The 13,878-nt window shown below is 39.8% G+C and overlaps 1 protein-coding gene across 2 annotated transcripts in view; it reads left to right on the plus strand.

Annotated features, from left to right (window-relative positions):
• SPTLC3 (serine palmitoyltransferase long chain base subunit 3) overlaps nt 1–12,576 on the plus strand; it is an 85,608-nt gene extending 73,032 nt beyond the window's left edge. For both annotated transcript variants that reach the window (XM_085576107.1, XM_021527824.4), the window contains exons 10-12: nt 2,206–2,341; nt 3,311–3,440; nt 5,752–12,576. In XM_085576107.1, the coding sequence (XP_085432233.1) occupies nt 2,206–2,341; nt 3,311–3,440; nt 5,752–5,865 (380 nt within the window). In that variant the 3' untranslated portion in view covers nt 5,866–12,576. The remainder of the gene's footprint in view (nt 1–2,205; nt 2,342–3,310; nt 3,441–5,751) is intronic.
• The last annotated feature ends 1,302 nt before the right edge of the window (nt 12,577–13,878 follow it).

Genomic DNA, 13,878 nt, shown 5'->3' on the forward strand with positions numbered 1-13,878 from the left:
AGAAATGGAAACACAGTGGGAAAGGAGAAGGCAGCAAGTCCTAAACTGCACTCGTCAAGAACATCTGCATTTAGGAGAGGTTTCCCTAATTGAAAATCTAGTAATTTCAAATGCTTTCCAACTGAGAGTTTGGAAACAAGCTCAGGAGCTGCTAAGATAGCAAGAAACAGCAGTGGCTTTGAGCCCTGAGTTCAGGTTACTCCCCCACCCTCCTCCTCATAACTTGGACATTAAGGAGGTGCTAATAACAGTTTTACAATTTCTAACAAGAGAAAAATTCTCTCAACCACATTATTCTGTAATTCTCTAACTCCCTGTCCTTACCATCATCTCCCTTTCCCTTCTCCTCCTCAGTACTTCCCCGTTTCTTTGAGATCTACTACACCAAAAATATTTTTGGAAATACCACAGGCTATTGTTTTTATTAGTGACTGGAAAGCTTTGTAGTAGGATGTTTTTGTGTTTCATTTGTTTTCCTTGCTCTGGCACAGCTGTTTTTGCTTTAGCAGCATTAGAGAGATAGTTAAACTATTTGTGGCCTTTTCTAACCCAGCAGATCTCTTCCACTGAGTGCTTTAAACTGAATGACTGAGACTTTAAGTAACAGGTTGTCTGCGTGGGCAGTTTTGTGCATGAAGTTACAAATGCACTGTTTTTATGAGATCTTCTAATTTGTTCAAGCAAAGCACCGAACACTATGAAGCAAATCCCAGTTTCCCTATAAATTTCCCAGCCAGAACACTGACAGAACCTTGACTCTGGGAAATACAGAACAAATGAAGTAGTAGATCTTGTTCAAACCTATACACGTTCAGAAATATTAATGTAGAAGAGGTTCATGTAGGTGTGCTGATCCCCACTTAAGCCAAGAGGGAAAAGGAAGAAAAGCCAGAGCAGATGATGGGGGCAGAATGTGGTCTGAGGACAAATCTGAGGACAAAGGTAGCACGTAGCTGCTACAAATGCCTTGCTGGCCACTGTGATTACACAGAGCAGGATGGGGAATTAGGAAGTGTGCATCCAGTCAGAGAATGGTGACAGCAGAAAGAGGTAAATGAAGAATGAAGAATGTGAAAGTGGTAAATGAAGAATAACGAAATGTAAAATGAAAACATAAATGGAGAATGAAAACACAGTATCTGTGCAAAGGCACAGGGAAAAGAGGAAATGAGCTGCACTGGAGGTTTCAATGGTCGTGTCTGGTGCCATAATGTGAGTGATATTGAAAGTATGGGCTGATGAACAGCAGGAAAATGAAAGTTAAGAGTGAAACTGTGTCCTGCTAAATCCCAGTATTACCACGCATTCTCACCACCTCTGCTGGGCAGACACAAGCTACTGAACTTGTGAGGTTCCCAAGTTTAGAGACTCGATCTGCTTAGTGGTGGCTTGGCAGTTTTGGTTCTGGCAAGGTCAAGCAGATGACCGACCTGGCTCAGTTTGGCTGTGTGAACTTGAGCTGGCACTGGGCAAGCATGTGGCTATGGAGGAGGTGGCACCATGCCCGTCAGCACCTCACAGCAGTGCAAAAGCAGCACGTAGATCAGCTCACTGATTAGAGATAATGCAGGTGGAATGGTGAGAGGACATATTAGATCTCCTACTACAGTAATGTAGAGCGTGTTTCTTGCCTCTTTATGCAATGGGTTGGGAAGCAATTGCACTTGTCAGAAAGCACCTCCTTTGTGGCACTGCAAAAGAAATGGCTGAAACGTTTTTTCAAGCACATTTTTCTCTGCTGTTTTTTGTATTTTTCCTTTATTAAAAATAATTTTCAACTCTCCTGTCAGTTTTGCTGGGGTCCCATCTGTGGATCCATCATTAAATGAGGCCAGGAACAATGCAGAGATAATAGTCAGTTACATTGAGAAAGAACAATCTTGATTTCCATGTCCTGTCTGCACTACTTCTCTGTAGGTGTGTGTCATCTGGCAGGCTTTATTTAGCACAGTGAAGTCCAGGGAATTGTCCACATGTCTATCCTTCTGGGAAGGCACCTTACAAGTACAGGAGTATGAGCCATCCATCCTACAATGCCATAACAATCAATGTAGTTGCATTTAGCTCATTCCATGTTTTTCTTCTCAGTCAAATAGCAACATTTACATTTCATCCAAACTGCTACCCCCAGCCCTGATTCTTGCCTGTGACTAGACTCCAGTTATGATCTTTGCACTGACTTTTCTCCTGGCTGGCTTGTTTCAGGGCTCCAAAGAGTGCGTCAGCTGGAGAAAAACACAAGGTACTTCAGACGAAAACTGCATGAAATGGGCTTCATCATTTATGGCAATGATGATTCTCCTGTTGTTCCCTTGCTGCTTTATATGCCTGGTAAGATAGGGTAAGTACTGAAAAACTTGCTGGCAAAACAAGCAGTATTCAAGTTTGTGGGTTATTTGGTACACACTGCAGAAAATTATGTTCTTTGTGGTAGGTGCTTCCCAGGAGAAACATACACTGTAGTTTGAATTCATCATTTAGTTCTGTTTTCTTTTTGCCCCTAGGTTTAATTTTGAGTTGTTCCAGATGTCAGAATTTTAAAATTTTTCTCTTTTCCTTTTTTAACATGGTCTGGAATAACACTTTTGATGACATTTTGAATTTTAATTTTTTATTTGTTTTGAATTTTGGTTATGAATTTTGGTTTTGAATTACCAAAATTTAATTTTGGTAATTAATTTTTAAAGGAGACACATTGCCTTTAATGTATGAACTGGTTTACAAGGAATTTTTTTCCCCCATCTGATCATGTCTTGGCATGTTTTACCATTTAGTTCATCTCAAGGAGCATTTGTGCACTGATTTGGACACAGGACCAGAAGTCAGTAGTAGCATAATGTAAGTGTTGAGCTGTAAGGAGTATTTGCAGGTAGCTTAGGGTGGCTTAGTTCTCATACATGCCACACAAAAACCTTCATAACTAGCAGATCAATTGTGAGAGCAAACAACCATCACACAGATTGGTTTATTCCTACTGGTGTTCAGGAACTGACAATTTATACCTTCCACAAGCCCAACCTCTTCCATGCTTAGGGACTGTGAATGCCCACATGGTTTGATTTGTACTCAGAGACTTTCATTGACATAAATTCATCATGTCTACCTGCAAAGCCCTCTGTGCCATCACATTTCTAGCATTTGACACCCACTTGACTTTATGAGCCACTAAACAGCAAAGAATCTCCATCCTGCTGGTAAAATTCAATGGGAATATTCAATCAACTGAAAACAGGATTTTACCTATTGTTGCATTATATGTGAATGTTTTTTTCATTTCTGATTTTTCTCCTTCTACCTTTTCTCTCCTTAGGGCTTTTGCAAGACGCATGTTAGAAAAGAATATTGGGGTAGTCGTGGTTGGGTTTCCAGCTACTCCTATCACAGAATCCAGGGCTCGGTTTTGCGTGTCAGCTGCACATACACGGGAGATGTTGGACACGGTAAGTGCAGCAGATGTCCTGCCCAAATTGACTTCAGGTGCAAAGGAGGCTGGGAGAAGCTGTGCCTCTGTTACTTCGAATCTCAATAATTCATTTTTACATTCGTTTTTGTGACCTTGCCAGTTGATCTTTAAAGGCATTTGAGCCTTATACATTTTATTTTCTAAAATAAATGATGAGACAGTTAACTTCTTATGTTCTTCTATTTCTAATAGTGACCAAATCTGTCATCAGTAATAAAAACCTACATGAAGAGCACAGCAAGACAAAAGTTAAATGCTATGTCAAAACTATCAGAGTAGGAAACCTGAAACTATATGGAAATAACTGAAAATCAAGTTTTCCATACCCATAGTTCCATTCCATATTTCCATGTGTTTTTTAAACTGCAGAAGTATATGGGACAGCCTTGGGGGTACAGGTGGAAATTGCAAAAAATTTTGGAACTGTTTGAACCTAATCAAGTTTAATTGGTGCTGCCTGGAAAGTCTCAGTTCTGTATCTTTCTCCAGTATCAAAAATACCATTATGAGTGTGTTGAGACTCCCATCATAAACCTCCGTTCCAACATGGAAATGTGTTTAAAATAAACACTTTGAAATTTTTCATTTCCTTTTTTTGCCGAAGGTGTTTTTGGCCTGGCTTGAGATATGTTCTTTCATTCTCAGAATAAGCATGAAACAAAGAGGCTTAACAATAAATTTCAGGCTTTGCTTTTCCTCTCTTTGCACGAGTGTTGATGGTCAAAGCGAAAAATTCTTGAACATGGAAATGTTAAATGTGCCACTGGTTCATGCAGACAAGCACTGCAGAGAGCTCCTGAATCTCCTTTTTCATCCTGAGATATCTGTGGATGTGGGGGCTGGAGCCCTGCCCTGCTGAGCACTTTCCATACCAGTGTAGGTAGCTTTAAAACAACATCAAAAACCTGCTTTGCATGTGTGCACTGTAAAATTCCTGCTGCTTTTAAAGGTTCAGTAGTTATTAACAAGGTACAACACCATAAAGGTAGTATTTTGTAGAACAGAGCATAGCTTCTTGTGTTGGTAATTACCAGCTTTTGCTGTTTGACTGTGAGGATTTTGGCTTATGTAACTGGTAACAGGCAATGAAGTTGATCTGAAGATTTATTTCTTGAGGTTGATGCTTTGATTTTCTTCCTTTCTCCCCACCCTCAAATGTCAAGCCCACCTGACATTTTTGGGCCATCATTCTGCATTCACTTCCTCCTACCTGCACCTTGCTGCTTCCATGGAAGGTCTGACACTCCCCAGTCATCACTGAACATGCTTGATTTTGCCACAGTACTTGTGGTGCTCTTACAGCATGGGGGAATGGAAATGCCCTGAGTTTAATTACTAGCAGAAAGAAAGCTTTTTGGACAAAACACTTTGTGACTGTGCCTAAACCCAGGGTAACAACAGGTAACAGCACAATGAAAACATTTCCCTTTTATGTCTCAGCCTAGAACGAAAGAGAGAAGATCCATGAAAGGGCAAGCTCCCAAGAATAACTTCCTTAATGACCTGGAAGCTATCTTTTTGCGTAAACCATTACTAAATTACTTCTCTTTGTTCTAAATTACTTTTTGTTTATGAGCTTGTTTTAGTGGCTTAACAGAACCAGGATTAAAATCAAAGTTGCTGTTTCCTTCTTTGATGCCAAAAAGTTGGCTGCTCTTGAATGGGGGTCAGATGCTGCAAAACATCGAGCTGCTTCCCTATGGTACAGAGTTCCTCAGCTACTTTTTGAATCCACTGAGAGCTGGGGACACAGCTCAGCAAATTGCATTACAGTATTAATGAACAAAAATTTGTCCCCATTATATAGAAAATAAGGTCAATCACTAAAATTATCTTAAACTATTCAGACTATTCATGCTGACTCTGCTCAGCACTGTGAGCTCAGTACTACCTAAGAAAATGCATTGGCAACTCCAGTCTTTGGGAGCTATGGAGGAATACTGAAGTATAGTCTCACACATTTTTTTTGTACATGCAAAGATAACTTTTTATCTTGGTTATTACCTCTCTGTGCTTTTGGAAAAAATAATTTTTTCATCTGTGTTCAATTAATGTACTTACTAATAAACCATTACCTACTGAAGGAGTAAATTCCTTTCTCATAGATGCTGTTGTACATCTACAACAACACTGATAGTCACTGTTATAGACTGAATGCAAAATTTGCCCATTTGTCCTTTAAATTTTAATTGATGTTTTTTATAATCTTCTTGTTCTTCAGTAAATTAGAAGTTAGTAGAAGTTAATTTCTTTTCCAATAGAATTGACAAAGTATCATGGTCTTACAGGTTTTGAATGCTCTGGATGAATTGGGTGATTTTCTACATCTGAAATATTCCCGGTATTCCAAGTCATCTCATCCTGAACTGTATGAAGAATCTAGACTTGAACTTGAAGATTAAGTTTTCCACCCATGAAAAGAACATTATGATGCTATGAAAGGGCGGAAAACCTGAAAACTAAACAATACAAATGCATTTCTTCCCTTCTAAGGACAATTTTTCTCAGTTAATTGAAAGGAGGGGAGCTCAGGTGTTGCATCACTTTGTATCAAACTTCTGCATTCAAGAGACTGAAATGTTGATACAGATTTGCCTCCCCAGGAGATCTGTCCTTCTTAAGGTATTTTTGATGCAGAATGAATGCATCCATTGATCCAGTTGCTAACGTACAGCTTTTGATATGGCCCTTTTTTATGAAGAGGCTTCAGATAGTCTTAATTGTGACTGAAATAATAAAGTTTAAAAAGTTTAGAGATTCCAGTGTAATATAGCTGAGCTTCATCAGTGAGACTGATCTGTTAAAGAGCATAAATCAAGATGCCAGTGTGGACTGCTACAAAGGAATGAGCAGAAAGTGACTTCTTTAACTAAGTTTCACTATCATGCATTTCTCCAAGGACAGAAAGTGTTAGAAAAAGGCTAATGCTGAGAACAAGAAAAGTGGCCTGGTGAGATCATATATTTCTGACAGCAGGTTATGGGAAAGGAAGAATTCCTTCTCTGCACAGACCTTTTCTCGGTCAACTAAATGCAGTCTAAACTTTGAATTGTACAAAAATTTGGGCTTAAACATAAACAGAAATGCTTTTCTGCCAAATCATTTGACCTACAACCTATCACATCTTATCACAACTTAAGTTCTTCCGCAGGCTTGCTCCCTTTTTGTGGGGCAGTATTAAATAATTTTAATAAACATTTAACTTTCCCATAAAAACCTTGATCAAAACAGTCAGATACTTACAGTTCACAAACTGCAGATGACATTTGTGAGCTCATTCCTAAGTTTCTTGAACGACTTATGGGCCTCATAAATTCACTAACAAGTACATAATGCTGAAGCTGTTACTTATGCAGAATGTGAAGTTCAAGATACCATAAGCAGTTGTGCCACCTGCTAAACAGAAAACTTCACCATTTCTATACATGATGCAGTCATTCATGAAATAACATTTCTTGAAATATTTTCATCTGTTTTATGCATGTCAGGGGTTGTTCTGCCCAGGGTTTTTTTTTGAGTCATTTGTTTTTCAAATAATTATCTTCTGAAGAAGAAGATGCCCTTGTCCCCTTGTCCCCTTGTCCCCTTGTCCACTGCCCGAGTGACAAATGCTCAAGGATACCTGAAGGAATTGTTCCAGCCAGCAGTTTGCCTGCAATGCCAGAAGATACAAGCATCAGGGTTGTGTGGGCTGAGTTGCTGGAAGGAGTTTGGAGGTTTTTTTCCTTTTTTTTTTTTTTTTCCCAGCATCGAAAAGCAGTTCTGCAGCTTTAAGAATGAACTCCAAACAATTCCACGCTATCAAATGTCATTGTAAACACATCAGATGAGAGATGTTTAGCTTTCTGTTGCACAGATGTACCACACTTTCATGTTCTCTTGAAAGCTGTGGTGTAAATTTAACCCACAGCTGCAATATTAGATTTAAGAACAGAACAATTAAATTACACTATATTACTCCCTGCTTGTTAAAGCAGCTTTCAGGATATAACAAGGCTGACTGATTATGAGGGCCCATTTTTTGTTGGATTTTTGTTGTTGTTGTTGTTGTGCAAGTTAATAAAAATCCAGTGGTGCTATAACTTTAAGAATGGATTACAACACATTCCGTAATACCAAACGTCGGCTTTAGGAAATATTTTTCAAGGGCTGGGGGAGGACTACATGGTGTTTCATGTGATTCTTCACTGTGGTAATGGACTTGAAAAGCACTGCAGAGGTTCAGGGGAGCTGCGTTTGTGGATAAGAGCAAACTCACTGTACAAATATTTAAATACTTGAGCACAGGACAAGGAGAAATTAGGAAACATGAACTTCATCTCTGAGTAACCTGGCAGTTTGTGGTGCACAGCTGTGTTACATGCAGGGTGAGTGCACTTACTGTGAAAGGAGATGGGTTGAAAAATTTCTGCAACCTGTTCCTCGAGGAAAAGTACTGGATTTGATATATTGCTTTTTGATCTCTGTTGTTGAACTTCTGCGGCCAGATCCTCAGTTGACTTCTGACCTTCCATTTTGGGGTATACAGCCATAGTTTATATTTCAGCAAACATTATTACATGTACTGTTGCAGGCAACACGCTATTCCCCACAAAGAGAGGCCTGAGATTGATTAAACTACAGAGTGATCACTTTCTTTACCCCAATAGGGGAATGTTTTCAGTCTAAAGCCAAATTCTTCCTGCCCTCAGAACATTACTCTCACTCATATTAAGGAGACAGGACAGCTATATTTTTAGAGACTGTCAGTTGATTTATTATGTGCTCTCTTCTGATTTCTTCCATCCCTTACACACTAGAGAAAGTACAGACTACCCCTGGGCTCAGGGAACAGTTAGGGAGAAATCTCTGCTCCACTCGTGCAATAGTACAACTCCCAGGAACTTCAGTCTTCTAGATTTTCCCCATGAGGTTTATAGTCTGACACTTGCTTTTCTAACAGTGTGGAGTTTTTCCTGTCTTACCTCAATTTTTATAAGATTTAGAGTTGATCAGCATTTGAAGCTGGTGTCTGAAAAAATCAGCTAGAGTACTCATTAGGGAATTTGCACCTCTAGCACAGGATCATGTACTTGCTAGAATGTGCTCCCTCTTCAGGCTTGCATGTTCTTGGAAAACATAGTTCTCTCCAATTGCTTTAGAAGGTTTTGAAGAGCTGATTTCCATAAAAAAAATGCTCAAGTTGTCCTATTTTAATCCAGTGGATACATTAAGTGTAACTACACTAACTTTTTGTGGGCAAGCTGCATCCTGTTATCTTATGTAAAATCTTGATTGACCTTTATGATGTGGAAAAACTTTAGAGTTTTTGCTTGACAGAGAAACAGAATTCTTTGCCCTTTCCTGCACCTTTATCCCACCTCATCTTTTTAAAAGTCTTCATCTCCTGAGCTTATCAAACTTGTCAAGGTGGTTCCCCCCTCCACTTCTGTATTTTCTATTATTTTCTCTGTTCTGCTGTTCTCTGTTGAGGGAAACACAGGCAGCTGCAGAGGACCTGAGTGCAAAGTTTGGCTTTCTGGGCATAGCCTCACTGCCAGCTTTTCCTGGTATTCTCATCAGCTCTTGCAGACTTTAATCTTTCCTTTTCAAGCAAAAAAAAGTTTTCTGCAGATGGTGATAAATTCCTATGATGAACCAAATCTGAACTGCCCAAGCTGTTGAACCAAGAATGGGCTTGTTCTGTCATTTATGCAAGTAGAGATCAGGTTCAGTCTTGCTTTGAAGTTGATAATGTTGGTTTAAAAGTGCAATTCATTACTAATACAATTTACAACTAGTACTGTTTAAAAATAGTACAATTGTGAGAGGAACCTGTCAGTGTGAGGTGAGCTGCCTGCAATTGTTTCAGAAGGTTTGAACACTGGTGTCTCTGGACTGTTTCACAGCCGCTGCTCTTCACAGGGAACCAAGATATGGAATTGATCTATTTAAGGTAGGATTTCAGCTGGGTTTTATTTTCTTGTTTTGTTTTTTTTTCAAAATGTTTGGTTGAAGGTGTGTTGCATATTTCCCTGTCCTGCTGAGACAAGGAACAAAGAAGTGATGTAAGAAAAGCAGTCTGTACTAAAGGTGTTTATGTACTTCCCAGCCTACTTCGAAATCCAATAGAGATTCTTTAATATATTATCTGCTTTTTATTTGTGCATGAAGTTTAACTGCTCTTCCATTTAAAACATAGATCAGGACCAAATTTTAAAGAAACCAAACCACCAGCTGAGAAATGGCATATGTCATGCCATGATTGGCAGCTGAACATTTGAGCCTCCAGATGCCTTCAAAAACAGCATCAAGGTGTTTCCCTCATTTGCTCCCACATCCAGGGTGGTTTGTGCTCCCTACAGATCAGTCACAAGATGATGAAAAACTCACTTTATCCATTTCAGAGACTTGTCAAGATGGTCCCAAAGTCATCATCCACCTGACCACACAAAATAATAGTTCAGCACCATCGGAACAGGGTCTGAGTCAGACTGGTTGCTCAGCACTTACTGAAGAGTGGAGTGTGTTTCCACAGATGTAGCATTTCATTGATAAGTGGCATAGGGAAGCAAAGATAAATCCACTTATATCACGTGCTAACCAAATGAAAAGTGTAAGTGTAGTGGCACAGCATCTGGTAGACCTGGAGACTTGGACTAGATCCTGTTGTGTACAGAGACTTTTTGATCCAGCTGTGCAAGCATTACAGGAGTTATTAAATCTTTTTAAGCAGCTAGGTGGAATAGTGGAAAATATGCTCTTTAATATCAAAATAGTGACTTTGAAGGAGGCAAACAGAGACATCCCACCACCTGTGTTGCTCCAGTTTGTTTATGAAGAGAAGGAAGGGTAGATAGGCTGCCATAGCAGGTGACCCTGACAGTTGATCAGCATTTGAAGACTTTATTTTAGCTGGTGTCGGAAAGGGAAAGGGAAAGGGAAAGGGAAAGGGAAAGGGAAAGGGAAAGGGAAAGGGAAAGGGAAAGGGAAAGGGAAAGGGAAAGGGAAAGGCCTTATCCCCTGCTCCTCCTCTAACAAACTGGGTGCAATTACTAATAAACTCCCAAAACATGCTACTGGAACTAGGACGCAGGGTAGGACAAAGAAGCCATAAACCATGCTTATCTTGAACAGACTCCAGTACCTTTGTGAACTCCCTATAAATCATTCTCACTGAGCCCAGCTCAATTCTAATCTGTGCTCCTCTACTGCAAAAACTACATGTTAGGGACAATACCGGAGCTATTTCTGGATAAGAAAATAATCCTAGGGACCAGAAAGGTATTAAAACCTCAAAAAAGCCTAGAGACCAGAAGCACTTGAAAGCCTCCACCCCGAGAGACATTATGAAGTCAAGCAACATGGCTACTGACTACTTTATCCCAATACAGAGTAAGCACAACTAAACTGCAATCAAAACAGGTTTTTTCCACTTTCTCGAGGCACATGTTGGGTGCCAAAAATTGTATTTGTCCTGGTTTAGGGCAATTTTGGGATTAAAACCTCTAAAGGCGTTTCCTCTAGAAAAGCAAAGTCAAGTGGCCCCTCCTCCAACTGGTTCAGGAAAAAGATTTCCTTGGAGAAAAGTGGAAAAACCTGTTTATTTAACAAGCAAAGCATTTACTAGGACAAAAAAAATGAACAATATTAAACAATATTGCAGCTCCAAAAGGTGACAAACTCAGAAAGTCCCCTCCCTGGGCTGCAGCTCAGCTCACTCATCTCTGATCAGTCCCTCCAGCACTGGAAATGCCATGGCCCAGGCTGGGATCAGTGGCCACAGGTGTGAGCTGCTGCTGCTCTTCTGGTGTTCAGTCCAGAGCAGGTTTAAACAGGTCCAAAGAAAAGGAAAAAATACACAGTCCAGGTCATTTCTTTGCCTCAGCTAGCTAAAACTAACTAAAAGCAGAGAGCTCTCTCCCACTGTCCATTCTGCAGGCAACACAGTCCAGCAGCAGGAATGTGGAGGAGCAAGTGCCACTTCTGATAACAAACTGTGCACTTCTTCTCTCCCCCCTTCGCTCTCAGAACAAGTCTTAATGATGCAAAGCTTATTATCCAGCATAAACAGAACAGACAACTGGGGATACAAGCATCACAAAGTCACCTCAGGACATTGTGCAGAAACTGTTCCATGCAGTGCTGGGGTTCCTACTTTCATCTGGGAGCTGCTTTTCCAGCAGCCCTCACACCAAGGACACAGCTACCCTCAGAGTGGCCAGAAGAGACATGATATTTTTTATTGTTCCAGGGCCATCTAGTTACAGTTTTGGCATTTCCTGATGTGCTGAACATCCTGGTACAAATTCTCTGACTCCCACTGCATACTCCAATATTCACAGTTTAAAATCTGCTCCATGAACCATTGTAACCTAAGAATTAGAGCTGTAAACTGCATACAAGAGACCCAGTTCTGATCTGCCTCTGTTCTGCCAAGCCATTGCAGATGAGAAGCGTTAGTGTTCCTTGACTCATTTCTATTCCTCTATAGAATTCTGATAGCAACCCTAATTTGTTTGTAAAACAATAAGTTGAACTGATGAGAAGAGCTACAATAGTGAAATGTTGCTATTATCTGAGTGATCTTTTAATTTCTACATCTCAGAATGTCTCCATTAATCTTGTGAAAGTCACAAGTACTCTGTTTACGAGACCTAGTGTATGAAACAGTACAATGATGAAGACTAATTATAAATCATAGAAAAAAAATTCTGGTAAACAGATTCTTTTAACATTTCCATTCTGTGCAGGCTTTGTCAGTGTCTTACAGCAATGATGCCAGTTGGATTAGAAAGCTTTTTAAAATGTGAATTTATCTTTTCAAAGATTTGTAGCCAAGCCTTTCCAGTTTGTTAAAATGTAATTAGTGTCTGTTTGTTAATATAATGTTCATTGATTTTTAAAGTACACAGACTTCAAAGCTAGAAACAAATAAATAAAAAGGGGGATAATTCAAACCAGAGTGGAACAGCTTGGACAGTTTTACTTTTTTTTTGCCAGGATCCCAAAGCTGTTGTGTTCAAACAATGCCACAGTTTCAGTGGAAATGTGAAGATTAAATCCAAACCCTGCATGTCAGCTTTTTTTGTAAATGACTATCCAGGATTTCAATAAAATGTCCAACCGCAACAGATTATGTTGCAGGGATTTTTATTGTCTAACAGTTTGTGATAGTCTTCTGTTTCTCTAACATATATTATAATCCAGTGCACCTAGCAAGAATTCATGGAATTTTGGTACCTAATTCAGTTATGCTCTTCTGAAGAATAATTTGAAAGGGACAAAAGAGGAAAGGGTTCACAGGATGACAGATGGTTGCAGCATCTCCCAGTTTCACATCTGGGTGGTGTGAAGATATATACAAGATATATACAAGATGGAAGATACATAAATATAGAACATAATTTGACCACACCCATGGAAATTATGCCGGTGCAAAAAAGACAAGTGGACATAACTTGAAATTCAGGCAGAAATTCAAAGGCGTGATTGAGGAATACCCTGAGAAGAGAGCAAAAGCAACACTAGCACTCAACTCCTCAGTAAGAAGGTGGCCTTGAGAACAAAAAGATGGAAAAAGAAAAAAGTTGTCCATGGGACAACTCTAGCAAGGGTAGGAGAGAGGATGAAGCTGAGTAACAAATTTATTCAGCTAGAGAAGGAAGACAATTCAGAGGCAAAGAAGAAAAAAAGGGAAACTACCCCCCAAAGACCAAATGACATGGCAGTGGAGACAGCCAGGACTGAGACAGTGAAGAATGAAGGGGGAAATAAAAGCCAGACATTTTCACACAAGAGGGAGAAAAGATTCCATCACACCATTGGTGTCCATGGACACAGACAGGTTCCTTGGTGGTTTGGAACATGGGAGGAACAATGTGGAGCCAAAAAGCAGAGAAGATGCCTTGTTCTTCCATGAGTAGGAATGTTAGATGTGAACCAAGGGCAAAGAAAATAAGGAAACTGGTGGAATAAAGGATTGTCTTCTATTCAGAACAAATGATACTGTGGAAACAGGTGAAGAACAACCCAAACAGAGAGAAGACAGTGCTTTAAGTTACAGATGCTCTGGGATTTTCTTCCACAAAACTCTTCCAGTCCCAATGGAAAATTATAAACTAATAAAAAAGCTATATTTCCTCAGAACTAGCTGTGTGAAGACAACTGCTGAGAGGCAAGCAGCTAAAGCTGATTCCTCTGAGGGCAGGCTCCATTGGCTACTTGTGATACTTGCCTTCCAGAATGGAAAATTGCAGTGAGTAAAGCCAGCTTTCAAGTGTAAAACAGTGAGATAAGGGCACAAGAGACCTGTCTGATTTTTATGCTGGGTTTTATCAGATGGGTAAAGGAATATTCTGGTGGTGAATATAGCAAGTGGCAATGGACCCCGAAGGAAGAAAGGAATACTGGCAACAAAATATTCATTCTGTGCT

Source organism: Lonchura striata, chromosome 3, assembly GCF_050655825.1.
Source record: "Lonchura striata isolate lonStrDom1 chromosome 3, ASM5065582v1, whole genome shotgun sequence".
NCBI classification, from domain to species: domain Eukaryota; kingdom Metazoa; phylum Chordata; class Aves; order Passeriformes; family Estrildidae; genus Lonchura; species Lonchura striata.